Raw genomic sequence first — 13817 nt, forward strand, 5'->3', positions numbered from 1 at the left:
GGAAAGAATTGTCTATTTATCCATTAGAATCGCACCTTCCTCATGGGGTTGCCAGGCACTTTCCTCTTTCTGTTTAAGTTGCCCTGTGCCCTGTCTGGGCATAGTGCTGATGCGCACCATCACTCCATGGATATGAAACTTGGAGAGACAAGAGTAATGAAGTGAGAGGTGGATGAGAGGTGGATGGGAGGTGAATGAGAGGTGGATGAGAGATGGATGAGAATTGGCCTAGGAAGGGCCATATGAGGTTGATCGCTCCAAGCTTATCTCACCGACAGTAGTGATGTTCTGAATACAACTACGAGAAAGATTCCGATCATATATCAAATGTATCAATACTCTCATGGGGGTAAGATGCGCCCCTCAGCACCTCCAGATTTCCTACCTACGAGTTTGGATCTTGTATCCGTAAACAAGTCTGTAAATTGAAATTGTTTGATTTAGAATTATAGGATAATCACCAAAGGCCACATTCAATGCCGTTAAGCCAGTGTAGATACAAGCAGATTTAGGTCCTAATTTGCAGGTAATAGAGATATCTAGTTTATGATCCTAGTGGCGAATAGGCTCGCTGGCCGCCGTTCTCGGATTAGGTATGACCGAGCGTCCTCCACATTGGTAAAATCAAGTAGATACCTAGGTACACCGTCCTAGTGGGTCCAATAAGTGGGTCGAGCATCCATGGATCTATGGTAGCAATAGTGGGGCCATGGGATTTATATAAAGATTAAGGTTATGCCAGCCAATAACCCGGGTAGTGCAGTAGTTAAGAGCAATGAAAAACTTGCAAGGTTGCCATATTAACGAGACACAGGCCCTGGGTTCGATCCCCTTGGAACCAAAGTTCGTGGTCGGATGATCATCTGGGTCGTGTACCGCTGGGAATCCTCCTCTTTCTTTCTTTTTATTTTTAACACATCCAAGACATATTTTATCTCACTCTCTACATACTTTCCTTGATTCTCTTACGCTCTCCCCAAGGAGACCTCTCGTTTGACTACAGCATCATCGGCCCTTGCCAGGGAAAGCACTGTATTCTGGTTCTCCAAACAGATCTGGAGGAAAGAATGACCAATCAAATACTGGGTATTATATGCGGCCAGCCAAAATCTGGCCTGTTGCCTGTCAACCGACATTATATCATTATATTAGACACTAAATACTTTGGCTGTTTCTGTATGACAACAAACAAGCCACAGGAACAAACAACAAGCAATTATATCATCAATGTACGCAAAGGAATTCGAAAAGGCCACAATCGCAGAGCTTGAATCACCAATCCATTCCGCCCATTCCAACAGAAGAAACCCACGTTTGTTCAGGGTTTCGATAATTGCTCCCTTCGGAAGAAAAGAAGAAAGCCACCACTTGAATTTAAGCGTTAGACGGGATTGGCAATATTCTAATAGGGGACCACATACCAGATCGAAAGCTGCAACAAAAGAGCAACCCAAAACCAAGCGTTACCCAACGCACCCGCACCAGCCGTGATGTCCGGTGAGATAGGCCCTGGCCCAATGTTGTTTGGTGCGAAGGCTCTTGCACAAATAGTAGCAAGAGAGCCCAGGACCTGTGATACCAGAAGGGTAAAGCAGATATGCATACGTGTCAGTGTTTGTAGCAGAATCATACCAAAACCGAGACCTTGTAATGCGTCCAAGACCCCCAGCCAGAGCCAAAGACTCCGGGATACAAGAGCTCCCGAGGTATAACTTCCAGCCCAGGGGAGGTACAGGCCGGATCCAGATGTGCCCCACCAGATTTGAGCCCAACGAGGTGCACCCAGACCACATGCGAGAACTGGGAGGATCCAACTATGGGACTTGGATAGTCTAGCTAGCAGGAAGAGAACTGCTATCCAGACAAAACCAAAGAATGCAACGCAAAGAAGTAGAATTTGCCACGAGCTAGCGTGCTGGGTAATCCAGAGGACTGTTGTAACAATTAGTGTGATCCAAGGTATGGAAAGGGAGAATGGATAGCAGGGGCATTGTGGGAAATGGAGACTCACAATTCCAGTTTCGACCATATGGGGCACTCAAAAAGAAATTTTGGATAATGACGACCACCCAGTTCCAAAGTACGATCTTGCGCCGGAAGACGGATTTGTAGAATGACGGCACTTTGCCGGGAGCTTGGCGATAGTAGTTTGGCAAGCCGAAATAGACGATGAGGCCAATTGCCCATAAGAACAGGGTGATTGGTGTACATATTGCTCTATGGTAATGTATTAGAAAGTCTCCGGTCTTTGTGATGAAGATTTCGATGTTATACGCACGTCATCCTCCAGGTGTTGGTGACACTGCCCTGCACATCTGTAATTCCAGCGTTGGTAGCTTTAGTCAAAGTTGAACCCCAGTACCAAAGAGCAATGACATAGGCTTGCTGTGTGCCCTGAATAAGACATGCACGGAACACCCACTGCTTGACCGGTGCACCGCTCTCATCGCCGAAATTGAGGGCAAAGAAGATCGAACCACTCGATGATGCAGCAGCATAGATGCTACTTCCAACGTTTTGAATCCATCCGTGATTGTGTGAGTTGGGCTCAAAGTGTGCCATTCCTATGATCAAGAATGCCGTTCCGTATAGGAACCATGGCACGCTCAGAACGATCACAGATTTGCAGTATCGGAAGAAAAACCACCATAGAATAGAAGTAATAAGATAAACTGTCGCGATTCCGTACAGCTTCGTAGCGGTTTGGCCCACCTCTCCGGTGAGAAGGGTAATCTGGTAAGAGTTGGCAGCAATGATTTGGCCTAGCCCGAGGAAGAGAGAATACACGGGCCATTCTCCGATGCGCATTTGCATCCATTTCTTCAGTCCTGTCGGTGGAATGTAGTCATCGCCGAGAAGGAATTCATCCGGCGGAGCTTCTTTTCTTTCGCGCTCACCACTTTCATGGGATGTCGCATCGTCGTTGGTAACTGACCCAGTTGGGGATGCTCCTGCTTTGCCCCGGTGTACTGAGCCAGCCGGGGAGCCTTGGTTGAGACCAAGGCGTGCATCACGGAGTTTGTTGAACCATTTCTTTTCGCTCTTTTCGAGGTATTGTTCAATGCAGAGTTGGGTGTCTGAGTTCGCCCCGTTGAGGTCCTCGAGTCTTTTTTCAAACACTCTGTAGTACTCGCCGTTGCTGTCGGTGAAGAAAGGGTCGACCTTTTGAAGTTTGAAGTCTTTCTTCTCTCCAACAACCGAATCGACAGACAAGACTGAGGCGTTACTGAGACGATTTCCTGGCTCCGCCCATGGACGAGAAGGAGGGATAAGGGTGTCATCTGTCCCGACAGTACTAGGCGCCGTTGAACTAGATGGTGTGTTGCTGCATCGAGCCAACAGGGAGCCTTGACTCGCGCGTTGGGCCGAGAGAGCCTCTTTGGTGAGTGCCACACCCGCAGGCTGGCCGGTTTGTGCACGTCCTGGGTCTGTTCCTTCAGGTGATATGGAATAGTCATCATCACCGTAGCAAGTGGCCATCATTTCATCATCGCTATTTTCTTCGGCCTCTGGAGATGCTCTACCAGCACTGTCATCACCCTCAACAACACTGCCTTTCCCGAGGTCGGATCGACCACGAGGCTCTATGGTGCCAGATAACGGCCGCACACCATGAGACATCTGGTGAGTGAGTCCGGACCGAGGTCTCCCATCAAATCCAGGGCTTTCGTCACGACTGTAGATTATAGAACTCCGCTGTAATGACCCTGTCGTACCCGGACGACTTGAAGGTTGTAATGGAGGCGTTGATGCGCCCGATCTTGTTGACGCAGCCTGCGGCGTCATCATCCCGTAGATAGCATTATATGCCCCAGAAGCAGTGGACTGGTTCTGGGATTTAGCTCGCTCCTTTTGATGGACTCGAATCGATGTGGACTGTAAGATCTCAAGATCTTCGACCCACTGAGCAACCGGAAATCGTTGCTTGGCAGACCTTGCGCGCATCATTGCCCTCACCTCGGGCTTGGAGTTTAATGCACTGTCGATGGCCAATTTGAACTGTTTCAACAGGTGGGAAGTGGTCGTGGACTCAACCGTATACCACCAGCCAGGCATCTGCCCGAGTCCGCCTACTCTGGCCCCAATGCCAAGGGCACCCTTCCGACCGAATTCGACGGCGACAAGGCCAAAGGGTTCATCGCGTGACGGAATGAGCGCAAAGTCTGCACCAGAGAAGATGAAGTGTGGTAGGACCGTGAACTGAGGTTTGGAGCACACCCGACCAGGGTAAAGCTTCATCATTCGATCCAGTTTCAACGCGGCGAATTTGCCATATAAGTCAATAAGGGGGCCGATGCAAATCAGCTGGACATTTTCTCGACTCTCTAGCACCCCAGGCAAGACATCGGCGATCAAGTCGATACCTTTTTGCATCGACCATCTTCCAACAAAGACTAACAAATCAGCGTCGGGTCTTTGCTCAAGACCAGCCCATTCTTGAGCTTGACGCTTCAGCTCTGCTCTGCGAATTTCGAAGTCATTGTCAACATTAATATCACTTTCCTTAGGCAAGGCTCTATCCCACTCGCCTGTGTCGGAGGGGTCGGGATTTGGTAGGTTTCCAACCTTTCTTAAGCCCCAAAAGATTGGATATCGAGCATATGACCGTTTTCCATACTTCTTCGACACACCAACAGCGCCGAAGCCTTGTTGATGAAGGCGAAGATAGCTTGCACCGGCATGGAGAAGATTGAAGATCTCGCCGAACTGAACATAGCGTGTTACAACGTCCAAATCAAGGTTGAAAACAGAACAAACTTCAGTTTTCTCTTTCTGTGTTCGCATAGGCCACAGGCCTTGGAATTCGGCGTTGTGAAGGGACAAGCAAATAGGAATAGTCTCGGGCAAAAGATATAATGGAGCCACCGAGCCGTGATAGTCATTGATGTGGTACATATCAACGGGGAACCGCTTCATTGCCTGAGCAATGCATTGATTCCAGGCAGAGTAGTAGATGGCACTGTCGAGGTCGTCCATACGGGCCGGGTAGGGTTCCGTGACGGATTGCTGGCGGAAAACGGGCGCATCCAGCAAAACATATGTGATGTTTCTCAGTTGGTGGTACTGAATCTTGATTTCGTATGAATTCCCCAAGATCATGACAAACATCGAATCCGCTTGTTTATCGAGGGGGTACTTCACTCCACCGACACAGGGAATAACCCAGACAAGATCCTCATGTCCGAGCTGCTTGCCCATCAACTGCGCCATGACCCCCAAGCCACCGATTTTGATCTTTATAGCCCAGTCGTCGATCTCATATTCCATGGTTGCAATGAGAACCTTTCGTCGGTGCGCATTTCGATTGCCAAATGCAGAACTACTCTGAAGGAGGTTTGACCTGTTTGCTAGTCGTCGGAAGGGGTTTCTGGACTGTCCATCCTCCATGTGGCCAATTTTGAATTTATTGACGAAATCCATTGAAATGAGCGTCTTCTTTTCACTCACCCCGACTTGGTTGAACTTGATCCGGTAAAATGTTTTCATGAACATATAAGCGCAGGTGGACGCTGTAATGACAGGAACAATGCAAAGAAGGAAAAAGAGAGCCATTTGAACATATTTGGAGCCTGTAGGAACAAGCTTAAACTGCAAATTCGAGTCATCCAGTTGAAGGCTCCAAGCCAGGTGCGGTTTCGGTGGATGCTGAGTGATGTTTATGGATGTCACACTGAGCGAAGAGGGCGGTAGACGATCTAAGATCGAATCTCCATCGGAATCTCCGTAGATATAGCTTTGATCTGGTTGGTTATCAGGGTTGATACCCCAGACATTGACCTGGCCCTGGGCAGGCCATTCAGCCATAAAGCGGAATTTCCAGAGGCCATCGGTATCTTGTCTCACGATGTTATCCAAGCCGGCATCATATCCGTACCCATTGAAAGGCCCATTGAAGAAGAGATGAGGGAAGCGACGTCGGATACCAGGACTCCAGTCGGGTCCGTCACCCTCTTGGACGTAGTCGCTACTACCTGTGAGACGACTCCAGTACTCAACCCGAACATGTTTTCCGTCCCATCTCTGCTTTTTCGTTCCAGACCAAGGCAGTTCTTTGATGCTGTGGTTCCCTCCTTCATATGGGAGCCATTCGGTAAAAGTGCTCCCCCAATTGGTAGAGTACCGGTATTTGTCTGCCCCTGCCGCGTGTTGTGAAATGAAAAGAGTGCCATCTTCGCGCTTGTGGAGCAGGCTGCTGGAGTAATTTGCCGATGTAAAGATCATGGGATTATCATACTGCCCGACTCGGATTAAGAAATGGTCGATGGCGTTAGTTGCTCTTCCGTCAGTACTTGTCGCATTGTGCACCGTGACTTTGTGCACGCCATTGTAGACGCCGGTCAGGGTAGCTCTCCAAGCCCAGGTAGATGGGATTTGACCGGTCCAAGATGTACTCTCTGGCTCAACACTCTCACAACTGACGCTGTCGGGGTCCACAGAAGGCCATTCTCGAATTTCACTGGACGATTCAAGCGAAATTGACTCGGTTATCATAGAGCAATTCATCTCCATGGAGAAGAAGAAACTAATATCCACCGACTCACTCTCATTTGGCGCGACAGCAGATAGCAACGGGGCATCGTGGCCGGGTAAGAACTTGGTTATCATAGGACGAGGAGAGACGAATTTTTCTTTTCGGATGTAGGCTCTAAATTCGTATGGTTGAAGCGTCATACTGTCGAGACAACCGTTGTAATTGTCGGAGCCGTTCAAAGCAAGTTTGACCGGACTATCTTGCAGTGTCAACTCATCGTGAGGATAGAACAGGTTCTTCACCGTGGTGTTGATGTCGAATGGAGCAATCAACCCCGCAGTTGGGTCAGAACAGTCGAACTCATAGTTCACGGTTCGGTTCTCATTCTGGTATACAAACCAGACCGTTTGGTTGCCCATTTCTCCCAGATCCTGCAATTGGTAATATGGACTGCGCAGGACAGACCACATGCCAGTTTCTGTGGGGACTCCGTCAGAGCCTGGGAGATAGATGTTGTGCGTTTGGTTTGAGAGCAGCTGAATCCACCATCCATCATTAAGAGCACCGAAGTCTTGTCGCATTTGATACATGTGTTTGATAATGTTCCGCACAGGGTGAGCGGGATCACGGTGATCATACGTGACTGTGTCATCGTAGCATCCTAAACGTCCTGATTTGATAGGCCACTGGAAATATTGAGTCGAATTCAACTGGAAACATCCGTGATTTTTCCAAGCTGTGGCGGGAGACATTGCTTGACGGCCATAGATATAGTTGGCAGCCGAAGCATCTAAAACATAAAATGCTTGTTCCTCGCCCCACAGAAGCATAGGAATGCCGGGCATGTGCAACGTTGTGATGAAAAGAGCTAGAAGTTGTCTTTCAATGCCATATTCAACTGTCGGCCATCGGAACACATCCTGGTTTGTCGCCCCATACATATGGCGTGGATCAAATTTGCCGGTGTTGGCATTGATCATATCATTGGTGAGCACCATTTGATACCAGGCCTCGGTCCAATTCACTGGAACGTCGTAGCCAGCAGCCAAGTTACCATCCATCCCCAAGAACCGGGTGAGAGAGCGATAGACGGAGTAGTGAAATGCAGCAGCATCGGTGGCCTGCTTATTTTGATCACGAATAAAGTAATCCGGATCAGATTCATTCGTCATCATAAACGCCTCCTCCAGCGTTTGAGACTGCATATCAGGTTGACGGCCTCGTCCATGAAAGATAGAGCCAAGAGTGTTGCCACTGGTAATTTCACCAGGAAGGAAAAAATTGTGTTTTCCTACGCGGTGGGCACAGTCTCGATACGCCCCGGAGATGTCCCCAAGAGCATCGACGGTGGCCTGTGTAGCTTTGTCGTAGCGAAAGCCGTCGATGTCGAAAGATGCGATGATCATACACGAATGACGAATAAGTCTCTCTCTGACACTAGGCACCCATTCACGTAACCGATCTTGCACGGAGGCAAATTTAGCGAGCTCTCGTTGCCAGTCAGGATAGACACCAAAGGCCTCGATGTCACCGTATTGATCAAAGTCACTGTCGTAGCACCCTTCTAGATCATAGTTGACCCACTCGTCCACGGGGTACCCGGTCTCATTCCAGAAGCGAGGATATTCACATGTCTCATTGTAGGCGTTTCCATATCGGAAGTCAACATATTGACGATCGGATTTCCAGGAAGCCTTGTGCTCTTTGATTGAAAATGGGGTGGTTGTATTCATGTACCCTTCAAACCCAATGAGGTCTCCCATGCTAGTGCTGTTAGATACTTGTGACACAATAAGAGAGGATGGGGACTTACGTTGAAACAGTATTGTCAAAAATAACATACATGCCGCGGTTGTGAATCTCTGTGATAGCTACTCTCCATGTTTGGATCGTCCCAAAATGCTGGTCGAGTAGAGTAGTGTCAAGCGCCGAGTAGCCATCAGATCCCCATGGCTGGTTCATCAATACCAAACCTGCAAGATATAGTCCCTAGGAATTCAATTGTTAGTTAAAATATGATATGCATTTAAGGTCCATTCGTAAAGCTAACCTTGATGCCCATTCCTTGTAAATAGTCCAAAGTGTCCAGCAGGCCAGCCACATCGCCTCCGTGTCGCATTTGGTTTGAATTGATGTCATGTTCAAAGAGTGTCGCATTTACATTGTCGTTTGTTGGATCGCCGTTCACAAATCGGTCGAGGAAAAGCGTATATACAGGAAAACGCCAATTTTCTGGAGAAGGAAAATAAGTGTGGTCGGGCCATTCTCCCCAGTAGTCCAAGGGATTGGTCGCTGTTTGATTCTCATTGATGTTATAAGCAGCCAGAGTCTCATCGTAGGGCCAACAGATTCCTGTGGCTGCGAGAAAAGCGAGCGATGGGATTGTATATCTCCAATTCATGGTCGACAAACAATGTAGTAAGCCGCTTCAAAGAAACTTAGGGTGGTAGCATGTGCCGAATATGACGAAGAGCGAGAGAAAGACCGTTGATCCGACTGGAGGTTCTGAGAAACAGCTACTATGTTTCACCGTTCCCTATCTGCAGGTTTGTTAATTTGTTTGAAAATATACGAGGAAGATGTTCGTGTACCGGACTGGTACCGATGGCGAATCAGGTCTTCTCATCCAGGTATTCCGACAAGGAAAGATACTAACAGGGCAGAGATAAGCAACAGTTTGCTTTTTCGGAAAGTCACAGGGGCTGTGAAAGGGTGGTGAATTGACGACGAGTAAAAAGGACTAGTATCAACGACACACTTCAAGCATTTTTCGTCAAGTAGAATATGACCAATAGTCCTCCTATCTATGGGAGCTCTCCTAATTAAAAAAAAGGGGGGGAGAAAGGAAACCGAGAGCTGCGGAATGGTTAATAGAAATAAGAGAAACCTGGAAATGTTTGAGAGATAGTAGAGCACTACCAACGGTGGTAAGATCACTCGATGTAGTTCAAAGTGAGCATGATACTCCACAATCTACTTCCAATAAAGTCTCCTGATGGTCTTTCTAGTTCCCAAGACTAGTCATGAGCTACTTGGACAATTCTCCTTGAAGCCCGGAATGAACGGTCAAAGCCGAAGATGCAGCTGATAGGAGGCAAAGAGACGCAAGTACATGGAGCTATGTCCGCGCGTTGATTGACATGCTAATTACCGCTGTGTGCTATTTACAGATACTATAGGAGCTCAGGCAGCGAAGATCTATGTCTTACGAGGCGTCACCATCGCTCGGGTTTCAAGCAATAACCATAGCTCTTTGCATAGGACGGCCGTCGTGGAATGGTCATGGCTCGACGAGGCTAATTGAGCAATCCATGCATTGCAGGTATCACGGCAATTCGGTGAGACTACCTTGCGGATGGTGTCCAGAGGAGCGGGGAGCCCGAGCAGCGTGAAATACACATCCAGTCTTATATCGGTCCAATTGAAACTTCGACGGTAGACAAACTAGGCTAAGTTTGCTGCCAAAGTACTTGAGTTCAAGTACATACCCGAGTCATATATCATTGATATCGAACCATCGACGCGGTCTCGAACATTGCTTCCAGGGTCCTGGATGTATGGTAGAGGCAACAGTTGCAGCAGATATGCCGTCTAACGCGCACCAACTCTAAAATGATGTCTATAAGAGAGATAGAGGGTTAGATCGGCGGTGAAGGTATACAGAAACAGTTATTTTCACTTCCTATTGGGGTAGGTGTACATTTCCAAAGTTGTTATTCGGCCTGCATTTAGGTATGGAGTACATACGTATACAAGATCCAAGCCTCCCTGTACCCTGCACTTTGTACTGATTTATATGGACTGCTAACCTTTTGCTGCTGGCACTAGTCTATCCTAAAACAATGTTGAGTCGCTTTAGCAGGTGTTCAAGTCGCTACCCGTAGACCTTGGCCGTTGAAACTCCCGAAACACTAAGCGTCCTAAACAAGGAAACATGACTACATACTGCATTTACCGAATGTAACCTGACGTCCATCGTGGACACCGGGATCACCGGTTGTTCTCGAATTAGCCTGCTATCCTAGCTTTTTCCAGGAGGACAGCAGTTAAAGCAATATAGGATTTATGGACTTACTAACTGTGTGTTTATTATTGATAGATCTACTGCTCTGCCAATATATCACAACTAGTATGTCAGGCCACTGAGATTTGATATGAATTTGATAGAATTAAGTAGAACCTGGTTAATTGAAAGATGACATGTGATGATGGATTAGGGCCACATAGTGATGTTCCTATGTAGTAGAGTCAAAGAGCACAGAAGGTAACACCATGTCACCTGTAATTCACGGTGTGAAGAGGGTCATGGGTTTACGTGTATTCACTGACTACATCAACAAACTCTACAGAGGATTATACTCTGGTGTACAGAATAGAACAATATGGTGAGAATTTATTAAATAAAGTCATGGTTTTATACTTAATCGACATACCCTCTACAAACATAGAGTAGGTTGCAATATAGAATACTCCAAACCCTAACTCTACTAAAAGCTGCCATACAATGGCCCTAAACTTTCTATTGAGATACCGAAAGACCTTATGTTTAGTCACTTGGTTTATTATACAATTGATTTCTGAATCATGTTCCAGACGTATTACTTTGTTTCAGAGGCAAAATGGCTGCCTCGAAGAGACTAATGCTATGTCACTGGGAGCTGTAATATTAATTCCCTTTCCTTAATAATTGAAAAGGAATACCATGAATGAATCTCCGTGCTCTATAGAGACATAAGAATGGCACTCTTCGCTATTTAATTCGTTGGTTACTTGGGGGCTTGGAATTGCTGGGGTTCGAAGGCTCCTACCACTCAAATAGAACCCGAGCATTAGTTGAAAATACATAGCTTCAAAATTGGAGCTAGCTGAGCAAGAATTGTTTCTGATCTCTAATGAGATGAGAATAGCCGAATAGCCTCGATTCTACCCCGGTCCCACGCTGTTACTCTTTGTGGAACGCAGGCAGCCATTGGGATATCACCGGAAGCTGCCGTGTATTAGGGGTATACACAGCACACACTAGATGTCTCATCTAAGATCTGGGGGAACCTTGGAAGGTTGCATAGATAAACCTGAGTATTTCGAGGGAATTCAGATTCAATTTAGCGTATAGTTCTCATGATTATGGATACCAACTTAGATATATATGGACTCCGTGGTTGATCTCCATGTTGTTATAGATTATAGCTGCGTAAAACAAACAACTAATCCACTGAATATCCATTGCCTTTTCTACCTTTCGGAATTACTATATACTGTGTTAGAGTATGCCCCACCAGGTACTGATCAAATGATGAACTTGATAGATACATATTGCTCGAGCGCAGCATCTGATATATACATCTCTCTACATATATAGACTGCCGAATTCGTTCTGAATGAAGGACTTGTATTGCTTTTTGTGTGCTCAGTGTCAAACACAACCTAGCACTGGTACCATCTGCCGTGCTGTGTGTCGCTTCCCGCGCCATATCGATTACCATTACTGGCTTGCCAAGGTACCTAAATCCAGAATATCTATTTCTTCAAGTTTATGTGGAACATTGTCTTGCTCACAGGGGTTCCAGTGTCCAAGTGAAACCAGTCAGTTCAGGGGGTGTGATAGAATACAACATAGGTAGAAGTACTAGAAGTACTCGGAGGATAAAAAATGCACTTGGTTATGAATATGTTCAGCTAGATAATCAGCAAGATCGGAGAGCTGGCATACGCAGCTCCGTGTCTCCCGATTGGGGTATATATCAAATTTTCTATTGTCGGACTGAGCACTGGTCTCACCTGTTCGCTAGGAACCTTCGTGGGAGATTCCAAAAAAACAAAAGTGCAAGTCAATTTGCTTGCCTATTATATCATGTTGTTCCAAGATGGGCAAATGGGAAAGCCATTTGCTAGCTGGTCTAAAGTGTATGGTTGCATCAATTATCGAGACAAATCAAATAGTCCATGTAGGAATTTGCCCGTCTCCTGTGTGGATATGGGTATTGTTTAAGTAATAATATTTTCAGGGTAACTCCAAAATATCCTGGTATCCATCCTGTCTTTCTTCATACATCATGCCTTGATTTGGCCAATTCCGCAAGCCGATGTCTATTGGGCACCGTAGCGCTCACGGTAATCCTTCAAGCGCTGGATCTCACCGGCGCCGATGCTATCACCCAGCTTCTCAATCAGGTCGTGGAGACCAATGACTGACCGGATGGGGATCTTGCCACCGAGATCACGCTGGGCAACACCAATGGCGCTCTTGGACTCAGTATCGCTGACGCGTTCCTCCCGATCCAGCAGGACAACGACACCAGCGACGATACCGCCTTCCTTCTCGATGATACCGACAGCCTCGCGGAGGGCAGTGCCAGCAGTGATGACATCGTCCACAATGACGACCCGCTTGCCCTTGAGCGGGGCACCGACAATGTTTCCACCCTCGCCATGTGCCTTGGCCTCCTTGCGGTTGAAGGAGTAGCTCACATTATCCCAGGTGGTCTTCCCAGATAGGGAGTCCCGCACAGCGAGCTCGTTGGTGACAGATGCGCAAATGGGGATACCCTTGTACGCGGGTCCGAAGATAATGTCGAAGTTGGGTTGAGCGGTGCCGTCGGCGTTGGTGGTGACGAAAGGCTCGGCGGAGAGAACACTAGCATAGGCTGCAGAGGATGCGCGCAGCAAAGGTGCAGTATGCAGGAGGGAGGAGGTGAAGAAGTAGGGCGATTCACGGCCGGACTTCAAGACGTAGGTGCCGAACGAGAGGACATTGTTGGAGATGAGGAGGGGTAGGAGGGTGGACTTGTAGTCCTGATCGGCAGATGGAGGAGGGACAGTCGACATTTTGGAGGTGGAGGGATTGTATGTAATTATCCAAGAGTGGTTCAAGAGTCGACAAGGTCAAAAGTGCAAATCCGAGCCAAGTCGGGAAAATTTTGCCGGAACTTTCTTTTCCATGGAGGGGCAGGCGGTAAGGCTTCAATTATTGCGCCATAGAAGGTCTGAGCAAGTCATTTCCACTATAAAAGTACCATTGGCAGTCATTTTCTAATATCAAAAGAGATAGAAATGAAGATATCACATATAGTTTCCTATACTACGTACTTTTTCTTCACTTTTCCACTTAAAATTTCCTCTAATTCCCCTTTTAAGAAACAAAACACGTGCCTCCGATGGCCGGCCTTCCCCGCCAAATGTTGTCCCCCAAAATGTTCCGCTCACCGGATTCCTCAATTCCTCTCCTTCACTCTCCTTGGAGCCTCACAATTCCTTTTCGCACTTTTTTTGATTTCATTTTTGTGTGTTTTATCCATTTGTCCACCTTCATTCCTAGGTTCTGGACATTTAGGTGTCACAGTACACA

The 13817-nt window shown here is 47.2% G+C and overlaps 2 protein-coding genes across 2 annotated transcripts; both read right to left on the bottom strand.

Moving 5' to 3' along the window:
• Positions 1 to 1265: 1265 nt before the first annotated feature.
• Positions 1266 to 8873, bottom strand: ags2 (alpha-1,3-glucan synthase Ags2; the record flags this gene model as incomplete). The annotated part of the gene is made up of 6 exons (XM_065605735.1): positions 1266 to 1367; positions 1422 to 1932; positions 2012 to 2217; positions 2279 to 8236; positions 8286 to 8461; positions 8523 to 8873. 6 exons carry the CDS (start codon positions 8871 to 8873, stop codon positions 1319 to 1321), a joined length of 7251 nt encoding a protein of 2416 aa, XP_065460684.1. The 3' UTR covers positions 1266 to 1318.
• Positions 8874 to 12559: 3686 nt separating this feature from the next.
• On the bottom strand, positions 12560 to 13297 carry N7455_007798 (orotate phosphoribosyltransferase; the record flags this gene model as incomplete). The annotated part of the gene is made up of 1 exon (XM_040960227.2): positions 12560 to 13297. The coding sequence occupies one exon, from the start codon at positions 13295 to 13297 to the stop codon at positions 12560 to 12562; it is 738 nt and encodes a 245-aa protein (XP_040809347.1).
• Between the last annotated feature and the right edge of the window lie 520 nt (positions 13298 to 13817).

Source organism: Penicillium solitum (genome assembly GCF_028829755.1).
Source record: "Penicillium solitum strain IBT 25940 chromosome Unknown utg000005l_segment0_segment0, whole genome shotgun sequence".
NCBI classification, from domain to species: Eukaryota; Fungi; Ascomycota; class Eurotiomycetes; order Eurotiales; family Aspergillaceae; genus Penicillium; species Penicillium solitum.